At 43.3% G+C, this 15,534-nt stretch overlaps 1 protein-coding gene across 4 annotated transcripts in view; it reads left to right on the top strand.

Moving 5' to 3' along the window:
• PARP6 (poly(ADP-ribose) polymerase family member 6) overlaps positions 1-14,561 on the top strand; it is a 27,361-nt gene extending 12,800 nt beyond the window's left edge. The window contains exons 12-24 of one of the 4 annotated variants that reach the window (XM_021694077.1): positions 463-558; positions 1,158-1,250; positions 1,878-2,003; positions 3,483-3,548; positions 4,457-4,524; positions 5,810-5,858; positions 6,105-6,217; positions 6,962-7,034; positions 7,752-7,821; positions 13,085-13,164; positions 13,554-13,617; positions 13,766-13,850; positions 14,192-14,561. In XM_021694077.1, coding sequence (XP_021549752.1) covers positions 463-558; positions 1,158-1,250; positions 1,878-2,003; positions 3,483-3,548; positions 4,457-4,524; positions 5,810-5,858; positions 6,105-6,217; positions 6,962-7,034; positions 7,752-7,821; positions 13,085-13,164; positions 13,554-13,617; positions 13,766-13,850; positions 14,192-14,294 — 1,086 coding nt within the window. In that variant the 3' untranslated portion in view covers positions 14,295-14,561. Of the gene's footprint in view, positions 1-462; positions 559-1,157; positions 1,251-1,877; positions 2,004-3,482; positions 3,549-4,456; positions 4,525-5,809; positions 5,859-6,104; positions 6,218-6,961; positions 7,035-7,751; positions 7,822-13,084; positions 13,165-13,553; positions 13,618-13,765; positions 13,851-14,191 lie in introns of those variants that run through there. The other 3 variants (XM_021694073.1, XM_021694076.1, XM_044918406.1) reach the window with 3 other exon arrangements.
• The last annotated feature ends 973 nt before the right edge of the window (positions 14,562-15,534 follow it).

Genomic DNA, 15,534 nt, shown 5'->3' with positions numbered 1-15,534 from the left:
TGCTCCGCGGGAAGCCTGCTTCTCCCTCTCCCACTCCCCCTGCTTGTATTCCCTCTTTTGCTGTCTCTCTGTCAAATAAATAAAATCTTTAAAAAAAAATACTTTCATGAAATTATCTCATTAATCTCCATTCCTCTGTGGGGTTAATAATACCCACTTTATAAATGAAGAAACAAGGCTCAGGTTAACTGATTGGCCCAAAGTTATATATGTTATCAAGTGGTAGAGAGGGGTAGGATTTTAACTCAGGTCTTCTGCCATGGCTGTTCCTGTGTTTACTGTAATATATAGTTGCAGCTCTAGAGTTGGGCCATCAGTTTAATTAAGCGCAGGGCCCCAAAATAGATTCTGCCTTAGGCACAGGGCTGGGAGTAGGGAGAGTAGCTGGAAAGAAGCTTAAATAATTTCCCTTACCTGTGCCTGTACTTCCAAAGGACTTGATACAATCTCTTCTCTCCTAAGATCATGAAGTATGCAGAACAGAGGATTCCAACGTTGAATGAGTACTGTGTGGTGTGTGATGAGCAGCATGTCTTCCAGAATGGGTCCATGCTCAAGGTACATGCCCTAATTTGTGACCCTCTTCCCTTGGACCCTTAGCCAAGGCGCCTTCACTCCTCATCTCGCCTTTCTTCCTAGGTCTATGGTAAAGGTAGAATTCTGTCCATACTCCCTGAGACTCTAGAAATAATTGTTATTCTCAGAAAACAAATCTCAGCAGTCCTGTTTGGAAAGATGAGGATATATGAACATTTTTGAAGTTATAACCCCCACCCAATATTTTAAAATAGGGATCAGGTATTGATCAAGATGATTGCATATAATGGTGTTCTCAAGGACTCCCAAGTCTAGGTAGGTGGACAGACACTGCACTATAAGTATGGAGGGGAGACACGAGCAGTGTTGTGGAAACTCACAACAGAGAACATCTAACTACCTAGGGAAGTCATGGAAGGCTTCATAGAGAAGATAGCATTATCTCTCAAACTTATACATAAGGCGTTTTAATTAAGACTAATTTGTAGTTTTCTTATGATGTAGAGGGCCCCAAATTCCTACCTCATTCTAGAGTTGTCTGAGGTCAGATTTGTCCTCTCTATAACACCTTCTTACTGCACACCCTGTGCCACTACTGTCTGTTTAATATGTCCATCCAGCCAGCCGTCTGTACTCGTGAGCTGTGTGTTTTCTCCTTCTACACTCTGGGAGTCATGTCCGGAGCTGCAGAGGAGGTCGCCACTGGAGCAGAGGTATGGGAGAGGGAAAAGCTGCTGGAGAACTGGCATCAAGAAAGGCCAGGCAACCTAGCAATTTCACTACTTGCAGTTTAACCTCCAGAAATGCTTACATGTGTAAGAATGTTCAAGATACTCTTGTTTGTAATAGTGAAAAAAAAAAAACATGGATACAATTCCATCTCTGGGGTTCTGTTAAAGATACCATGGCATGTCCTTACAGTGGAAATACTATACAGCTATTACTTATGGGTAGAACATTATATATAAAAAAGATAATGCAACAGTAAGTGTAGTGTAGTTTTTTTTTCAGTTGCCTATTTAATAAAATAACTAGTTCCATAGGAAGAATAATCTGAAAGGATAGACATCAGACTTAACAGTAGTACCTGTGATGTGTGAGATTTGTTTGGGGGTGAGGGATGATTTTTATCTTTTCTTTAGTCACTTTTTAATTCAATGTTACTTGAATTTTTATAAGCAGCCTGTATTTTCTAATGAAACCATAAGCATATTTGCTTTTTAAAAAGAACAGCAGAGAGAAGTGCTGAGAGCCTCCAAAAGGTGGACCTATGCTGGATACTATGTGACTCCCAGCTCTGGGAGATCCTTTAGCTTCTGCCCTCTTTCTTTTCTCCTAAGGTGGTGGATCTGTTGGTGGCCATGTGTAGGGCAGCTTTGGAGTCCCCTAGAAAGAGCATCATCTTTGAGCCTTATCCATCTGTGGTGGACCCCACTGATCCCAAGACTCTGGCCTTTAACCCCAAGGTATCATTGCTTGGGAAGAAAGTCAGGGCTAAGGAATAGAAATGATAAGAGATAGTGGGAGTCTGTGGGCTGTCGTTCTAGTGTATATAATAGCTTGGAATGCGGGACAGAAGGAATGGAACACTTGGTTGTTGGGAACTCTTAAACCCCAAGCTTTAGCTGTTTTAACTAACTGAGTTTGTTAGAAGGAGGAGAGAAGAATTAACATTATTGGGTTTTACTAGTGAAGAATATCGACTTTGGAACCAGACAGACCTGGATTCCATTTGAGGTTGGTTCTACTCTTCCGTGGCTGAATGGTGTAAGAAAAGTTGCTTAACCTTTCTGAACCTTGATTTCCTTATCTGTAAAAAGGGGATAATACCTATCTTGCAGGTTGTTATAAAAATGAGAGATAATATATGTAAAGTACTGTATTAGGGTTCTCCGGAGAAACAGAACCAGTAGGAGATATATATAGAAAAAGATTTATTAGAAGGAAGTGGCTCGTGCAGTTACGAAGGCTGAGAAGTCCCAGGATCTGCAGTTGGCAAGCTGATGACCCAGGAGAGCCAGTGGTGTAAATTCCAATCCAAAAGCTGGCATCCTTGAGATCCAAAAAGAGCAGATTTTTCAATTCCAGTCCAAAGGTAGGAAAAGACCAGTGAGTGTCCTAGCTTCAGCAGTCAGGCAGGGAGAGTTCCCTCTTCCTTGGCCTTTTTGTTCTCCTCAGACCTTCAACTGATTGTGTGAGGCCCATCCAAATGAGGGCAGGCAATCTGCTTTACTTAGTCTGCTGATTCCAAGGTTAATCTCATCTAGAAACACCCTCACAGACACACCAAGAGTGTGGTCTTGGTCATACACCAAGAGTAATGCATGACAGAATGTTCGGGCACTCCATGACCCAGTTGGATCAACTTGATTAACCACTGACAAAATTAACCATCACAAGGGGCGCCTAGGTGGCTCAGTCGTTAAGTGTCTGCCTTTGGCTCAGGTCATGATCCCAGGGTCCTGGGATCGAGCCCCAAGTTAGGCTCCCTGCTCAGCGGGAAGCCTGCTTCTCCCTCTCCCTGCTTGTGTTCCCTCTCTGTCAAATAAATAAAATCTTAAAAAAAAAAATTAACCATCACAAGTACCCAGCAGAGTGCCTCACTATTACCCTTCTTGCTGTGTATCAGGCACTATATAGGTTCTTTACATATGTTATTTAGTCCTCAGAACATCTCTGAGAGTGTAGTGGGAATTTTTATCTTCATTAACATACAGGGATACGAGGTTCTAAGAGGTTAAGTAACTTCCCCTATTACTTCTAGCTGGTAAAAGAGAACTAGCAGGTGATTCCAGAACTGTCTGACATTCAATCTGTGTTCTTTCCATGACATGCTATTTCCCTGGGGCCTAGACTTCTTTTGTACATCTGGCCCTCCCTTTTCATTTCATCTTACTCTCTACTTTTCTTCATCTGGGTCTTCTCTTCCTATTGATTCCCCACAGAAGAAGAATTATGAGCGACTTCAGAAAGCTCTGGATAGTGTGATGTCCATCCGGGAGATGACCCAGGTATTCTGCCCTCTGCCTGTCCTGCTTAAGTGCCCTGTTGTGCTTGGAATCCATGGGAATGGAGTGAAGATTTAGAAATGCTACTCAGATTCCTCACTGTATTTTCTTTAGTCTTCCCTCTTCAGCCTTCCCAATCCTTGTTCTCTGTTATTCCTCTTTCTCACTCCTGATGTCTCTCTCAACCTTTACCTTTGCTGCCAATTCCTTCACAAGTTGTTCATATTTAATGTTTTCCCCATAATTCTTAGGGAATTAGAGAAGTGAGGGAAAGACTTTTGCCCAGGGTTGGGAGGGTGAGGAGGGGGCTTGGACGTAAGGAACTAGCCCCAGGGGCCTACATCTTCTGTCCTTCTAGGGGTGGGGCAGCCACATGGAGCAGTGACCATCCTTTGACTCAAGGCTGCCCCTCACCAGACTTCCCCACCCCTCGTCTGCAATCTCTGCATGAATAGACATTCATTTGTACTCACATTTACAGGTGGGCCTCTTCTCAGCAAATCCTATATTATCACAGTTCAGATTAACACATAAGATATACCTAGGAGGGATGATTTGTCAGAAGGACTCTGCTTTATGTAAAGTTTTACCACAGGATTCCTTAGCCTGATCTTTTTGGGACATTGATTTTATTTATTTTTGATTTAAAGTCAACTTTTTAGGGTTGTAGGAATTGCATAAAATGAGGGAGACCCACCTGCATGTTGTTTTGTAAGCATTTTCAGTCATTTTCATATTTATTTATGAGTCTTCTCAATCTGACTGGGCTCCTTGAGGGTGGGAACCCCATCTCCGCTTGCCTCTCTGTGGCCTACGGTGCCTACCTTGCCCTGGGCCCTGATAGTCAGTCTGTTGTAAGTGGGAGGGCCCCACCTCTCCTGGGAGGTAACTTTATGGCCTCTGTCTTACAGGGCTCATATCTAGAAATCAAGAAGCAGATGGACAAGCTGGATCCCTTGGCCCATCCTCTCTTGCAGTGGTAAGTAGTATGGATAGAATGGTTCATCCTTCGGGGATTGGAAGGGAGGTGTGGGGGTGTATATTAGACATGGAACCTACACCTTCTTTTAGAGGCAGTTTTAGCATCGTCCCTGAGGTTATAGATGTTCTGGCTGCTTTTTCTTGGGGTTTTATTGATATACTGCCCTGAAAAGAACTCAGAGCCTACTAAGAACTCACAAATTCTGACATCATGGTTCGGGTTCTCTTTAGGTGTTGTTTCCCAATAGGTTTTTAAGTATCCTCTGTATGTAAGCATTAGTACTGTTACAGCTCAGTTTTCTGTGCATCCAGAGAAGTCTGTCTCCCTCTTCTACTCCCTTTCCCCGTCTCAAGGCCTTCCCTGTTGTTGTACACTGTCCAGAGCCTTGAGGCACTATTATTATTCCTTTCTAACAAAGATCCTGAACATTTCTACTGCCCTCCACCTCCTGCCCTCCTTCCCTGATCTTGATTTCTGTTGTTTTCCTGACATAGCTTTCCCCTCTTTTCCTAGTCAGCTTTTGACATCAGTACTTTCTCAATGCAGCATGCTCCCACATAGCATGAGGAGTGATCAGGCATAGACTATCCAGGATGGCATCACAAGTAAATGGGTGAAGCCCAAAGAACCAAACTGTATCCGCTACATGAGATAACATTGCCTTGCTGAGCCCTCACTGTTTTATGCCTTTGTTCTCTCCTGTGCTCTGAGTTCAGCCGACACACAGCCCAATTTGTCCTTGAATCCTCAGGAAGATTGTTGTAGTTTCTTCTGTTTTTTTTCTCCAGCCCAAACAGTAACTTTCTTTCCATTCCTCCCCATCCTCAAGAGCCCTGAAGGCTTCCTCTGAGCTCAGATGGGATGGCTCTTGAGCCCCAGTTGTATGTCTCTAAATCCCAAGTACAAGTTGTCACCCTGCTAATACAGATCCCTGCTTTCTGATTTTTTTTTTTTTTTTTGGTAGCTGATCTTATGTACTCTTCCTTTTGTATTATCCTTTTCTCTTCCTAGATGTAGCAGTCTCCCTTTCATCCCTGTCTTTCATCCATCGTTTACCCAGTAACTAGCTGGTCTCTGGTCAGTAGCTTCCCTTTTACATTTTTCTACACGAGCATTACCACCCCAGGAGTACCCAGATAGTGATCTGAACATTTCACACAAGGCAGACAGCCCTGGAATCCTTGCTTGTTCTCCCAGGGGTTCAGCAAGGCTGCTGCTTTGTTCTGGATGGTCTGGCCAAACATTCATTCTTTCCATTCCTTTTTTTTCTGTTTTATGCTAGGATCATCTCTAGCAACAGGTCACACATTGTCAAACTACCTCTCAGCAGGGTAAGTGACTATTCTTCTAAACTCTTGAAATTTCTGGTGAGGGGCAGGGAGGGGCTCCAAACCAGCTAACCACATTGGTCCTAGACTTGTTTCATTGGCTCTGTCCATCAACAGTAGTCTTTGGACCTAAGCATAATCTCTTTATTTGGGGTCAGTGCAAGCCTGATTTGCTCCCTGTCCCCAACCCTTCCCTCCCTGATCTCCATTTCTGCTCTGTTTTCCTGACCCGACCCCCACCCTGGGCAGCAGCTGAAGTTCATGCACACCTCACACCAGTTCCTCCTGCTGAGCAGCCCTCCTGCCAAGGAGGCTCGGTTCCGGACCGCCAAGAAGCTCTATGGCAGCACCTTTGCCTTCCAGTGAGGAGGGTGGGGACTGGGGGTGGGGGTGGGGAGGACAACAAATAATTCAGGGGGATGGGAGGGCAACTTCACTTCAGGTATATGAGCGTGTGTCACCTATGTCCTCTAACTGATCAGTCAAATATTTATTATTATTATGGTAGGTGCTGTAGAAGGTAAAAAGATACATATGATATGGTCTTTACTCTCAAGCTACTTATGTTATAGTTGAAGAAAAATGACATTTACATATAAAAAGATGTGGTTGAAGGAACAGATCAGAGGAGATAGATCTGAAAGCTACTTGGAAGGAAATCAGTGATTTATGCCAAATTGTGGGAGGGGAGAGAAAGTGAAAGAGAGATTAAGAAGGGCGTAGTGGTGCCCTTTTCTTAAAATAGATATCAAATCAGGACTGGCAGCCGTATTTGGGATCAGTGATAATTTGTTGAGTGTGAGATGCATCTACTTAACTTGAAATATCAGGAAAATAGACAAAATGCTGAACCAGCATTTGGGGATTTAGGATGGGACTACCTGAAGCACAGAAAAAAGGATGGGACTGGAAATTAAGATGGAGGGTTAGCCACACGCACATATCTTGCATGCCTGTGACTGTATCCATGTGCATGTCCATCACTAGGTGTATCTGTGTCTATCATCATGTCCTGTGTGGGTGAGGATGGGTGGGAGTGGCAGTCTTAGAAGTGCTTCTGGGAACCTCATACTGTGAGGACACATGTCTTCTACCCTGCCTTACAGTGGGTCCCACATTGAGAACTGGCATTCGATCCTGCGCAATGGGCTGGTCAATGCATCCTACACCAAACTGCAGGTGAGGCTGTGCCCCTTTCCCTTTCTCTCCACACCCCCTCCCTGCCCCACTCAGTTTTGGGGAAGGCTGCTCTAGAGTACTCAGCTGTTTTTGCCTCAGCATCCTCAAATCTAGCCTGTTGTGGGGCTTCCCTAGGAAAGAGGTTGAAATTGTTTGTATAGAATGAATGTGGCTGTTGTATCATTGACCCCAGGCTGTATTTTTTGGTGGTTTCGGGAACGGGATTGTAGTAATAGGCAGGAATATGAATTGCTAACTGCAGCCACTGTGATGAATTAACCTGTTAGACAAAGCTTTTTAATTTATGTGACTGTCATTCATTCAATTCAGAGAATTGATATGAAAGACTTGTTTCTTTGGCCTGTGAGCCTCCAAGGAATGCATATTGTCCCTCCTCTTGGCTACCTGTTCTATAGTTCCTTTTTTGGAATCTGCATATGTGCCAAGGCCTGGGGACAGGAGTATGGATTCTGAGGGACTTACTCAGTGGCGCTGCCACTCCTCACTTTTAAAGACATCAATATCTAGTAGGACAAAGGGGTTAATCTACAGCCACTTTTCAGCCAATCAGCTTTTCAAGAGTAGGTTCCTAGTATTATCTGAATGAGTGAGAAGGTAATTGGAGGGACAGAGGGCTGGATAAGCCTTGTGGCTGCCTAATATACAGCCATGGGAGGGCCCAGGCTCATATTGCTCATCCTGGTGTTTCCCTGCAAGCTGCATGGAGCAGCCTATGGCAAAGGCATCTACCTGAGCCCCATCTCCAGTATTTCCTTTGGATACTCAGGTAAGAAATACTCTCTGGCCACCTTGACTGTATTTACGTCGCATTCATTTTGTAAATACATAATCTATGCTGTCTCCTCCTCGTTCATCATGGATACTTGGTCTTTGTCAGCTCTCTCCCCAGTCATAGATACATAGTCTGTCTCTCTGCCTCCTCTTATTAGAAATTTAGATTCTTTACAAGGCGAGGCCAGTTGTCTCCCTTTCTCTTAGATAGTCCTCTTCTCCATGGGGATAGTTTTATTCATTGTAGAGGCTTGACTCTGAGATTAAGTTAGGGATTAACTGGGAGATTGAAATGAGGCTTTGTGTAGACTACATTTTTGGTGTTAGTGGTAGCCTGTCATTATTATGGATGGTGTATGTGCCCACGTGCATGTGAGTTTATATATGAATACACTTGAAGGCTTGAGTAACTTCCATTGGCTTACATGTCTGGAGACATTGTTCTCCCTGACAACTACCTTTTAAAATTTAAGCTGTTTATAATTACATAATATTATAATAGTTACATTGGATGGAAGAGAAAGCCTTGTATTCCAAAGATAAGGCATGAATGAAGCCCATATTCTAGTCAGGAGATAAGTCCAGCTTTGTTCTGTTCAGAAAACGAATCTGACTTGAAGCTCTCTCAGTGTTCCAGGTTCATGTCTTAGTTCCTTTTCAGTCTTTTGTTCTTGTTCTGTATAGTCTCTGTATAAAGGATAACCACCATATATTTATACATCTGCCATATAAAAGGGACAGTATTAGATTCTTTATAGGTTATTATTTAGTATTCTCCAGTAATTTAACTGTTACAAAGATAGGAAAACTTAGGTCCAGAATCATAGAACTTAGAAGAGTCTCTAAATTTTAAACTACTCTAACAACAGAAAAAACCCAAAAAACTCACCGAGCCTAGATAGTTTTATAAGTGAGTCTTTTTTTTTTTAAGATTTTTTTAAAAAATTTATTCATTTATTTGAGAGAGTGAGAGAGAGAGAGAGAGCACATGAGAGGGGGGAGGGTCAGAGGGAGAAGCAGACTCCCTGCCGAGCAGGGAGCCCGATGCGGGACTCGATCCCGGGACTCCAGGATCATGACCTGAGCCGAAGGCAGTCGCTTAACCAACTGAGCCACCCAGGCGCCCCTAGTTTTATAAGTGAGTCTTAAACCAAACCAAACCAATTATTACAGTCTTATACAAAATTACCCAGAGAATGGAAATAGAATTATAAATCATAAAAGATCAGTAAATTTGACTTTATTAAAACTAAAAACTTGTGTTCATCAGAAGACTTTGTAAGAAAGTGAAAAGCTACAAACGAGAAGACATTTAGCAACACATTTAACTACAAAAGATTAGTAATAAAAATGTATTTTAAAAATCAAAGCGCTTGGGTGGCTCAGTCAGTTAAGCATCTGCCTTCAGGTCAGATCATGACCCCAGGGTCCTGGGATCGAGCCCCATGTCGGGCTCCCTGCTCAGTGTGGAGTCTGCTTTTCTCTCTGCCTCTCCCCTTGCTTGTGCTCTCTCTCTCAAATAAATAAAATATTTTTTTAAAAAATAAAATAATTAAAAATCAATAAGAAAAAGACAACCTGATAGGGAAATAGGTAAATGACATGAACCGGCATTTCACTGAAGAAATGACCAAAAAATATGAAAAGCTGCTCAACTGCTATTAATCAAGGAAATAAAATCAAGACCAAAAAGACTTACTATTTAGCACCTATGTGGATTGGCAAAAATCAAGAAATCTGGTAATACCTCTAATGGTTCTAGAAGTTGTAGATCAGCAGGATCTCTTTTATTTTTAACGGGGATATAAATTGGTATAACCACTTTGGAAAATAATTTGGTGTTAAATTTCATAGAGCTGAAAAATTTTATCCCAGCCACCCAGCATTTTCATTCCTGCCTACATACACCCAAAGATGTACGTGAATGTTCAAAACAATACCATTTGCAATAGCAAATCTTGAAAACAACCCAAATGCTCATTATCAGATTATTAGGAGGATGGATAAATACATTTTAGTATATTCTCAGGGTGGATTATTATTTAGCAATGAAAATGGATGAACAGTGGCTCTCAACTATATGGAAAAATCTTAGTAATTAGTTGATTTTAAAACAGGCAAGCCCAGGGGCACCTGGGTGGCTCAGTCGGTTAAGCGTCCAACTCTTGGTTTCAGCTCAGGTCATGATCTCAGAGTTGTGAGATCAAGCCCCATGTCAGGCTCTGCACTTACCGTGGAATCTGCTTGTCCCTCTCCCTCTGCTCCTTCCCCCACCTCCATGTTTTCTCTCTCTCTCAAATAAATAAATAAAATCTTAAAAAAAAAAGCAAGCCCAGAACACTACTGAATGATGTCTTTTTTATATTGTTCAAAAGCAAACAAAATTAAACATTTAGGTGCATGTGTGTATGTGTGTATGCTAAAACTAAAGAAATTTCAGGATAGTGGTTACCTCCAAGAAGAGGCAGATAGTTAGGTGTAAGTCACTAGTAATGTTTTGGTTCTTGGATTTAGTTTATAGGTTGGGTCTTTAGGTATAATAGGTAATGAATAAATAAATTAATGATAGTGTGTCATGAACCAAACCTGATGATGAATCCACACAGGGTAAGTGCCCTATAAATACTGATTGAATGCATGAATGAATCTTACTCTGTGTGCCTGCAGTGCAAAGTAGGGGTTGTGTTGGGGTAGTCTTTTTGGCTTCTTTGTCCAGGTTTCTCAGTTTTTATCTTTGTCCAAGCCTGAGCTTCCCTCATTAAGCTCTTATTTTCTGAGTTAGATTCTTCTGGTTCTTGGTGCCCACAGAATTCTTGCTTCCTGCCTGTTCTCTCCCTGTTCCTGCCCTCTTTCCTCTCTCACTGGCTTCTGTTTACTACTAAGTGCCTGAATCCCTTTAGTTGCCATATGGAGCCAGGAATCTCTGTTGACCCCTTATCTTTCTTCATTACTTTCCTGATTACATAAAAACATCATATGGCACCATGCTTTTCCCTCTTGCAAAGGTCCATTGATTATGGATACAAAATGGCATAGGATTTTACTCTTAGAGTTACATCCAGTCCTTTATTACTTTACAGTTAGGAAAGCTCATACAGAGAAGTTAAAGGACTTTCTTGGGGTCACACAACTGTGAGTAGCAGAGCTAGGATTGGAGTCTAGGCCTCCTAGCTTCTAGGCCAGTTTTCTTATCACTTTATTGGATTGACCAGGTAGGCTTTACTTGAATGACTGCGTCTTTGAGGGTCCAAAGATATGTGAGGGTCTATCATGTGAGATATGTACAAATGTCCAGTTTATTGTGGTTACTCTAGCATTTAGCCAACTCTGTCGTCTTATATGTTTCCATCTTACCCTATTTAGCTCTGGTTTTCTCTGTTCTTCCTCAGGGTATCCTTAGTTTTGTGGCATTCGGTGCCCTCTGGGAGCCGGTATAAATAGAGAGCATCCATTTGGCTCGTGGAGCCTCTATTCCAGTGACTTGGCCATTGTGTGCAGGTTATAATGAGGGCCAGTGAGAAAGAAGATGGTAATCATCTGTTTGTTTAGTTCTGTTTAGAGACTTCTGATATGTGTGTACTCTGGACACAAAGCATTAAGGGATTATGCTAGCCACCATGTTCTCAGATTTTGGTCTTGGTAAACTGACAGAAGATCATTGGGTCAATATGGACAGGACAGTGTGCAACAGGATTGGGATGGGACAGGATTTGGATTGTATCATAAGGGCCATCTCAAAGACCAGCCATAGAAAGCAGATTGTTCTTTCTTACCCTCTGGGGTAGAACTTGAGTGGGAATTTCACTCAGAATCTTGCACTGAAATACCCAGGATGAGAAGGTCATGATGTTTGGATTCAGAGCTAAACCTAGTTAAGGCTAATGGAGAAAGTGGAAATAGAGGGGTGGTAGGTGTTCTGTAGGGGGAAGAAATTAATTTAAGTCTTGCCCTGAGTTTTGTTCAGGCCATAAATCTGTCATGGGACTTTAGTGTAAGTGCCTGATGAATTGACAGCCTGAGCAGTGAAGAATGTCAGTCCAGTCATCTGCACTCCTGCACCATGGCTAGCACAAAACCAAGAATTGAAGCAGAGTGGGATTAGTAATAGAAAGTTGCAGGATGGAGTGGTGAGGCCGGGTTTATGGCCTGTTGTGATAGCATCATTTCCCATCTTCATCCATCTCCCTCTCTAACAGAAGGGGACACACACACACACACACGACTGTGATAAGGCTGGGCCTGTGAGAAAGCTTAGTACAAAGACTGAAGTCTTAGTCACAGGCCAAAAACAGTTGGGAGTAGGGGCACACAAGCACTGTTTTGTATCTAAATAAGAAAAATCTAGAAGGAGTCTATAAATGTTATAAATAGGGCTATTCACTGGGAGATATGGATGGTGGAGGATTTATGGATTTAGGTAGGGGGGAAACGAGGGAATTGGCACCACTTCCTCAAAGACTTGAGGAAGTAAGCAGGATTCTTAAGGTTGTTGCCATTGTGGTTACTTGTGGAAAATTATTCATCACTTACCTGCTGTGCTTTCTGCCTTTTCTTTTAAGTGACTCTGGTCATAGTTTTCTATGTAACTTTGAGACTAGAGCAGGTCTGACTCGCAAAGCGAGTCTTCACTCTTCCTTTCACTTCCTCTTCCCTCATTTTGCTCAACCTGGCATTGATCCAAGGTGTTGATACCACTTTCCTGGGCCCCTCATTCCTGGCTCATTTCATGTGTTCCTCCCCTGTCTTAGAGCCTTTTAGTAATTCTCTGATGTTCTCAGGATAAACTCCAGTTGCCTTAACATGGTCTGTAAGGCCTGCCTGATCTGACCTAGCTTAAAGCTTCCACATCATCTGTTGTCACTCCCCTTCCATTGACTATGCTCCATACAAACTAAGGCACATTGCTTTCTTCCTTCAGGACTTCCATGTCCTGTTACCTCTGCCAGAACACTTTCCTCCTCTTCATTTAACTAGTTCTTCTTAGCTGTCACTGGGAAGCCTTCTTCAAACCCCTAGAGCAGGCTAGTTCCCCCCTGTAGCTCACACATTGTTCTAGATTCTCCCCATTACACCTCTTACCATACTGTGTTGTAATTACTTGTTCTTTGCTCTAGTCTCCATCAGACTAAATTGTGTCAGGGCAGATACCTTGTTTGTTTTATTCACTACATGTGTAGCTCAGTGCCTGGCACTTAGTATGCACCTTAGTAAATATTTGAGAAATGGGTGAGTGAACTGGATTTGTTGTTCTGTGACAGGCATGGGAAAAGGACAGCACAGGATGCCCTCCAAGGATGAGCTGGTCCAGAGATATAACAGGATGAATACCATCCCCCAGGTATTATTGGTTGGCACTGCTCTAGTGAGGCAGAACCCTTCCCCTGGGATAAGTTTAGGCTACAGAGATGGATGGGGAAACAGATGATTGGGGAGGTGGGTAGTTTGCAGATCATTTGAAGGAATCAGATGTGTTCTAAGATGAACAAACTTCCAGAGTCATATGTGGCCTCAGTCATAAGTTTGAAAGCAGAGACTGAGTTTAAATGCAGTGACATGAAAATGTAAAGATGGAAGCTATGGACTCATCCAGACTGATTATGGGAAAGCAAATTTGGGCGAGGTGGTGTCTGGGGAGTCCCAGATATCCCCCCTAGCCATCAGCAGCTAACCGTGCTGTCTAGGTAAAGCTGTAACAGTCCACCTGGCTCTGCTTTCCTTCTCTTCCAGACCCGATCCATTCAGTCGAGGTTCCTGCAGAGTCGGAATCTAAACTGTATAGCACTTTGTGAAGGTAGGTGGCTCACCCAGTCCCTGTTTTTCTGTGTCCCCAACCTTATGATCCAGCCAAGGGTGTTGTTGACACATCATGTCTTCCCTCCCCTCCCTGGACTGTGTGGCTTAAGCATTATATCTATAACTTCTGGCCCCCTTTTTCCCAGTGATTACATCTAAGGACCTCCAGAAGCATGGGAACATCTGGGTGTGCCCTGTGTCTGACCATGTCTGCACACGGTTCTTCTTTGTGTAAGTCTAGGAGGGTACCTTGGGGCTCACTCTGAGGAATGAGGGTGGGGGTGGGATGGTGTGATTACTGGGAAAGTCTGTTTCTGTCATCCAAGACTTGTCCCTGGCTACCTGTGTGGAGCTGGCACTGGAATTTTCCCTGTGGAAGATGGGGATGGGTATAGGTCAAGGTCTGTTTAAAGGAAACGAGATAAGCTGAATCTTTTCCACCCAGAAGAATAGCAAGAAAGATTTTTAACTTCTGGGAGGGGATGGCCACAACTCCAAATATAATTCCACTGGTTGACATTATTCTGGTATTGTTCTCCCCCTTATGCTCACACTTGCCCTATCTTTGGCAGATATGAGGATGGTCAGGTGGGCGATGCCAACATTAATACTCAGGACCCCAAGATACAGAAGGAAATCATGCGTGTGATCGGAACTCAGGTTTACACAAACTGAGGGGGCCCCAGCCCTCGTACCACCCCTGTTCCCCCAGGATCCATCTGCCCTCATACAAGGGCTCAGGAGCAGCATGCGAGGCTGCCCTGAGGAATCAAGGGGCCATTACCAAGGGGCAGGAAAAGGATAGAAGAGGCAGCCTTCATGGTGGAGACTGACCCAGGAACCACTCCACATTTGGATGGCCCAGACTGACTCCCTACTCCTGATTTTCCCAGTTGACTTCACCCTGTTTGTAAATAAAACAATAAAATGGAAGGTGCTGTGGACTGGATATGATCACTGTGGTCTGACTAGCCTTGGCCCAGCACCTGCCCCAAGCCCCCAAATGGGGTGTTGGGTGGGGAGAGTGGCATATCCTCAGGGTTGGAACTAATTATGTTGGGTGGAGTCAAAGCTGAGTCCATCTAGTGCAGTGTCCTACAGATCTGGCAACATTTTTTTCAGTGGACTGGATAAAGAAGGGAAACTTATCAGTTATGCAGATGACACAAACTCAGAAGGATAGAGAATACCACTGATGCCTGTTCCTCAAGATTTAAAAGGACCATTGAGGCCAAAGCAGCTCAGATTTCCTACCCTTAGGACCTCTCTCTTCTTTCTGCATTTAACCTAGCCACTCTCCCTTGCTCTCTCAGGGGTTGGGCCCCTCTCTCTTCCTCCCAACTATTTCTTTAGGGAAAGGGAGGTGAGGGCGAGATAGCTGAAAGGTACAGGAAGTTGGCTTGGTCTCTAATTTGACATCTCAAGAAATGCAGCCTCCCTTGATAAAACAAAATCCAGATTCTACAAGAAAAGACAGCTGTTTCTAGGAGACCTAATTGTTTCATTGAAATTCCCACTGCCAACCTACTTCTGGCCTTTCAGGCTGTGCTTCATGTGCCTATAACCCTAAGTTAGTTCTCTGACAGGTTGGACATTGCCAAATATTTTATGAAATATTAATGAAGAAAAATAGATAAGAATAAGCACAGAGGTTACAAAAAACATTAAACAAGGCTGGCTTTTCAAGTATTGGCTTCTTACTCTGTTATAGCTGCCTTTTTTTTTTTTTTTAAAGATTTTATTTATTTATTTGACACAGAGAGAGACAGCGAGAGCAGGAACACAAGCAGGGGGAGTGGGAGAGGGAGAAGCAGGCTTCCTGCCGAGCAGGGAGCCCGATGTGGGACTCGATCCCAGGACCCTGGGATCATGACCTGAGCCGAAGGCAGACGCTTAACGACTGAGCCACCCAGAC

This window comes from Neomonachus schauinslandi, chromosome 9 (genome assembly GCF_002201575.2).
Source record: "Neomonachus schauinslandi chromosome 9, ASM220157v2, whole genome shotgun sequence".
In the NCBI taxonomy this organism is placed as follows: Eukaryota; Metazoa; Chordata; class Mammalia; order Carnivora; family Phocidae; genus Neomonachus; species Neomonachus schauinslandi.
This window is presented reverse-complemented; position numbering and strand designations above follow the sequence as displayed.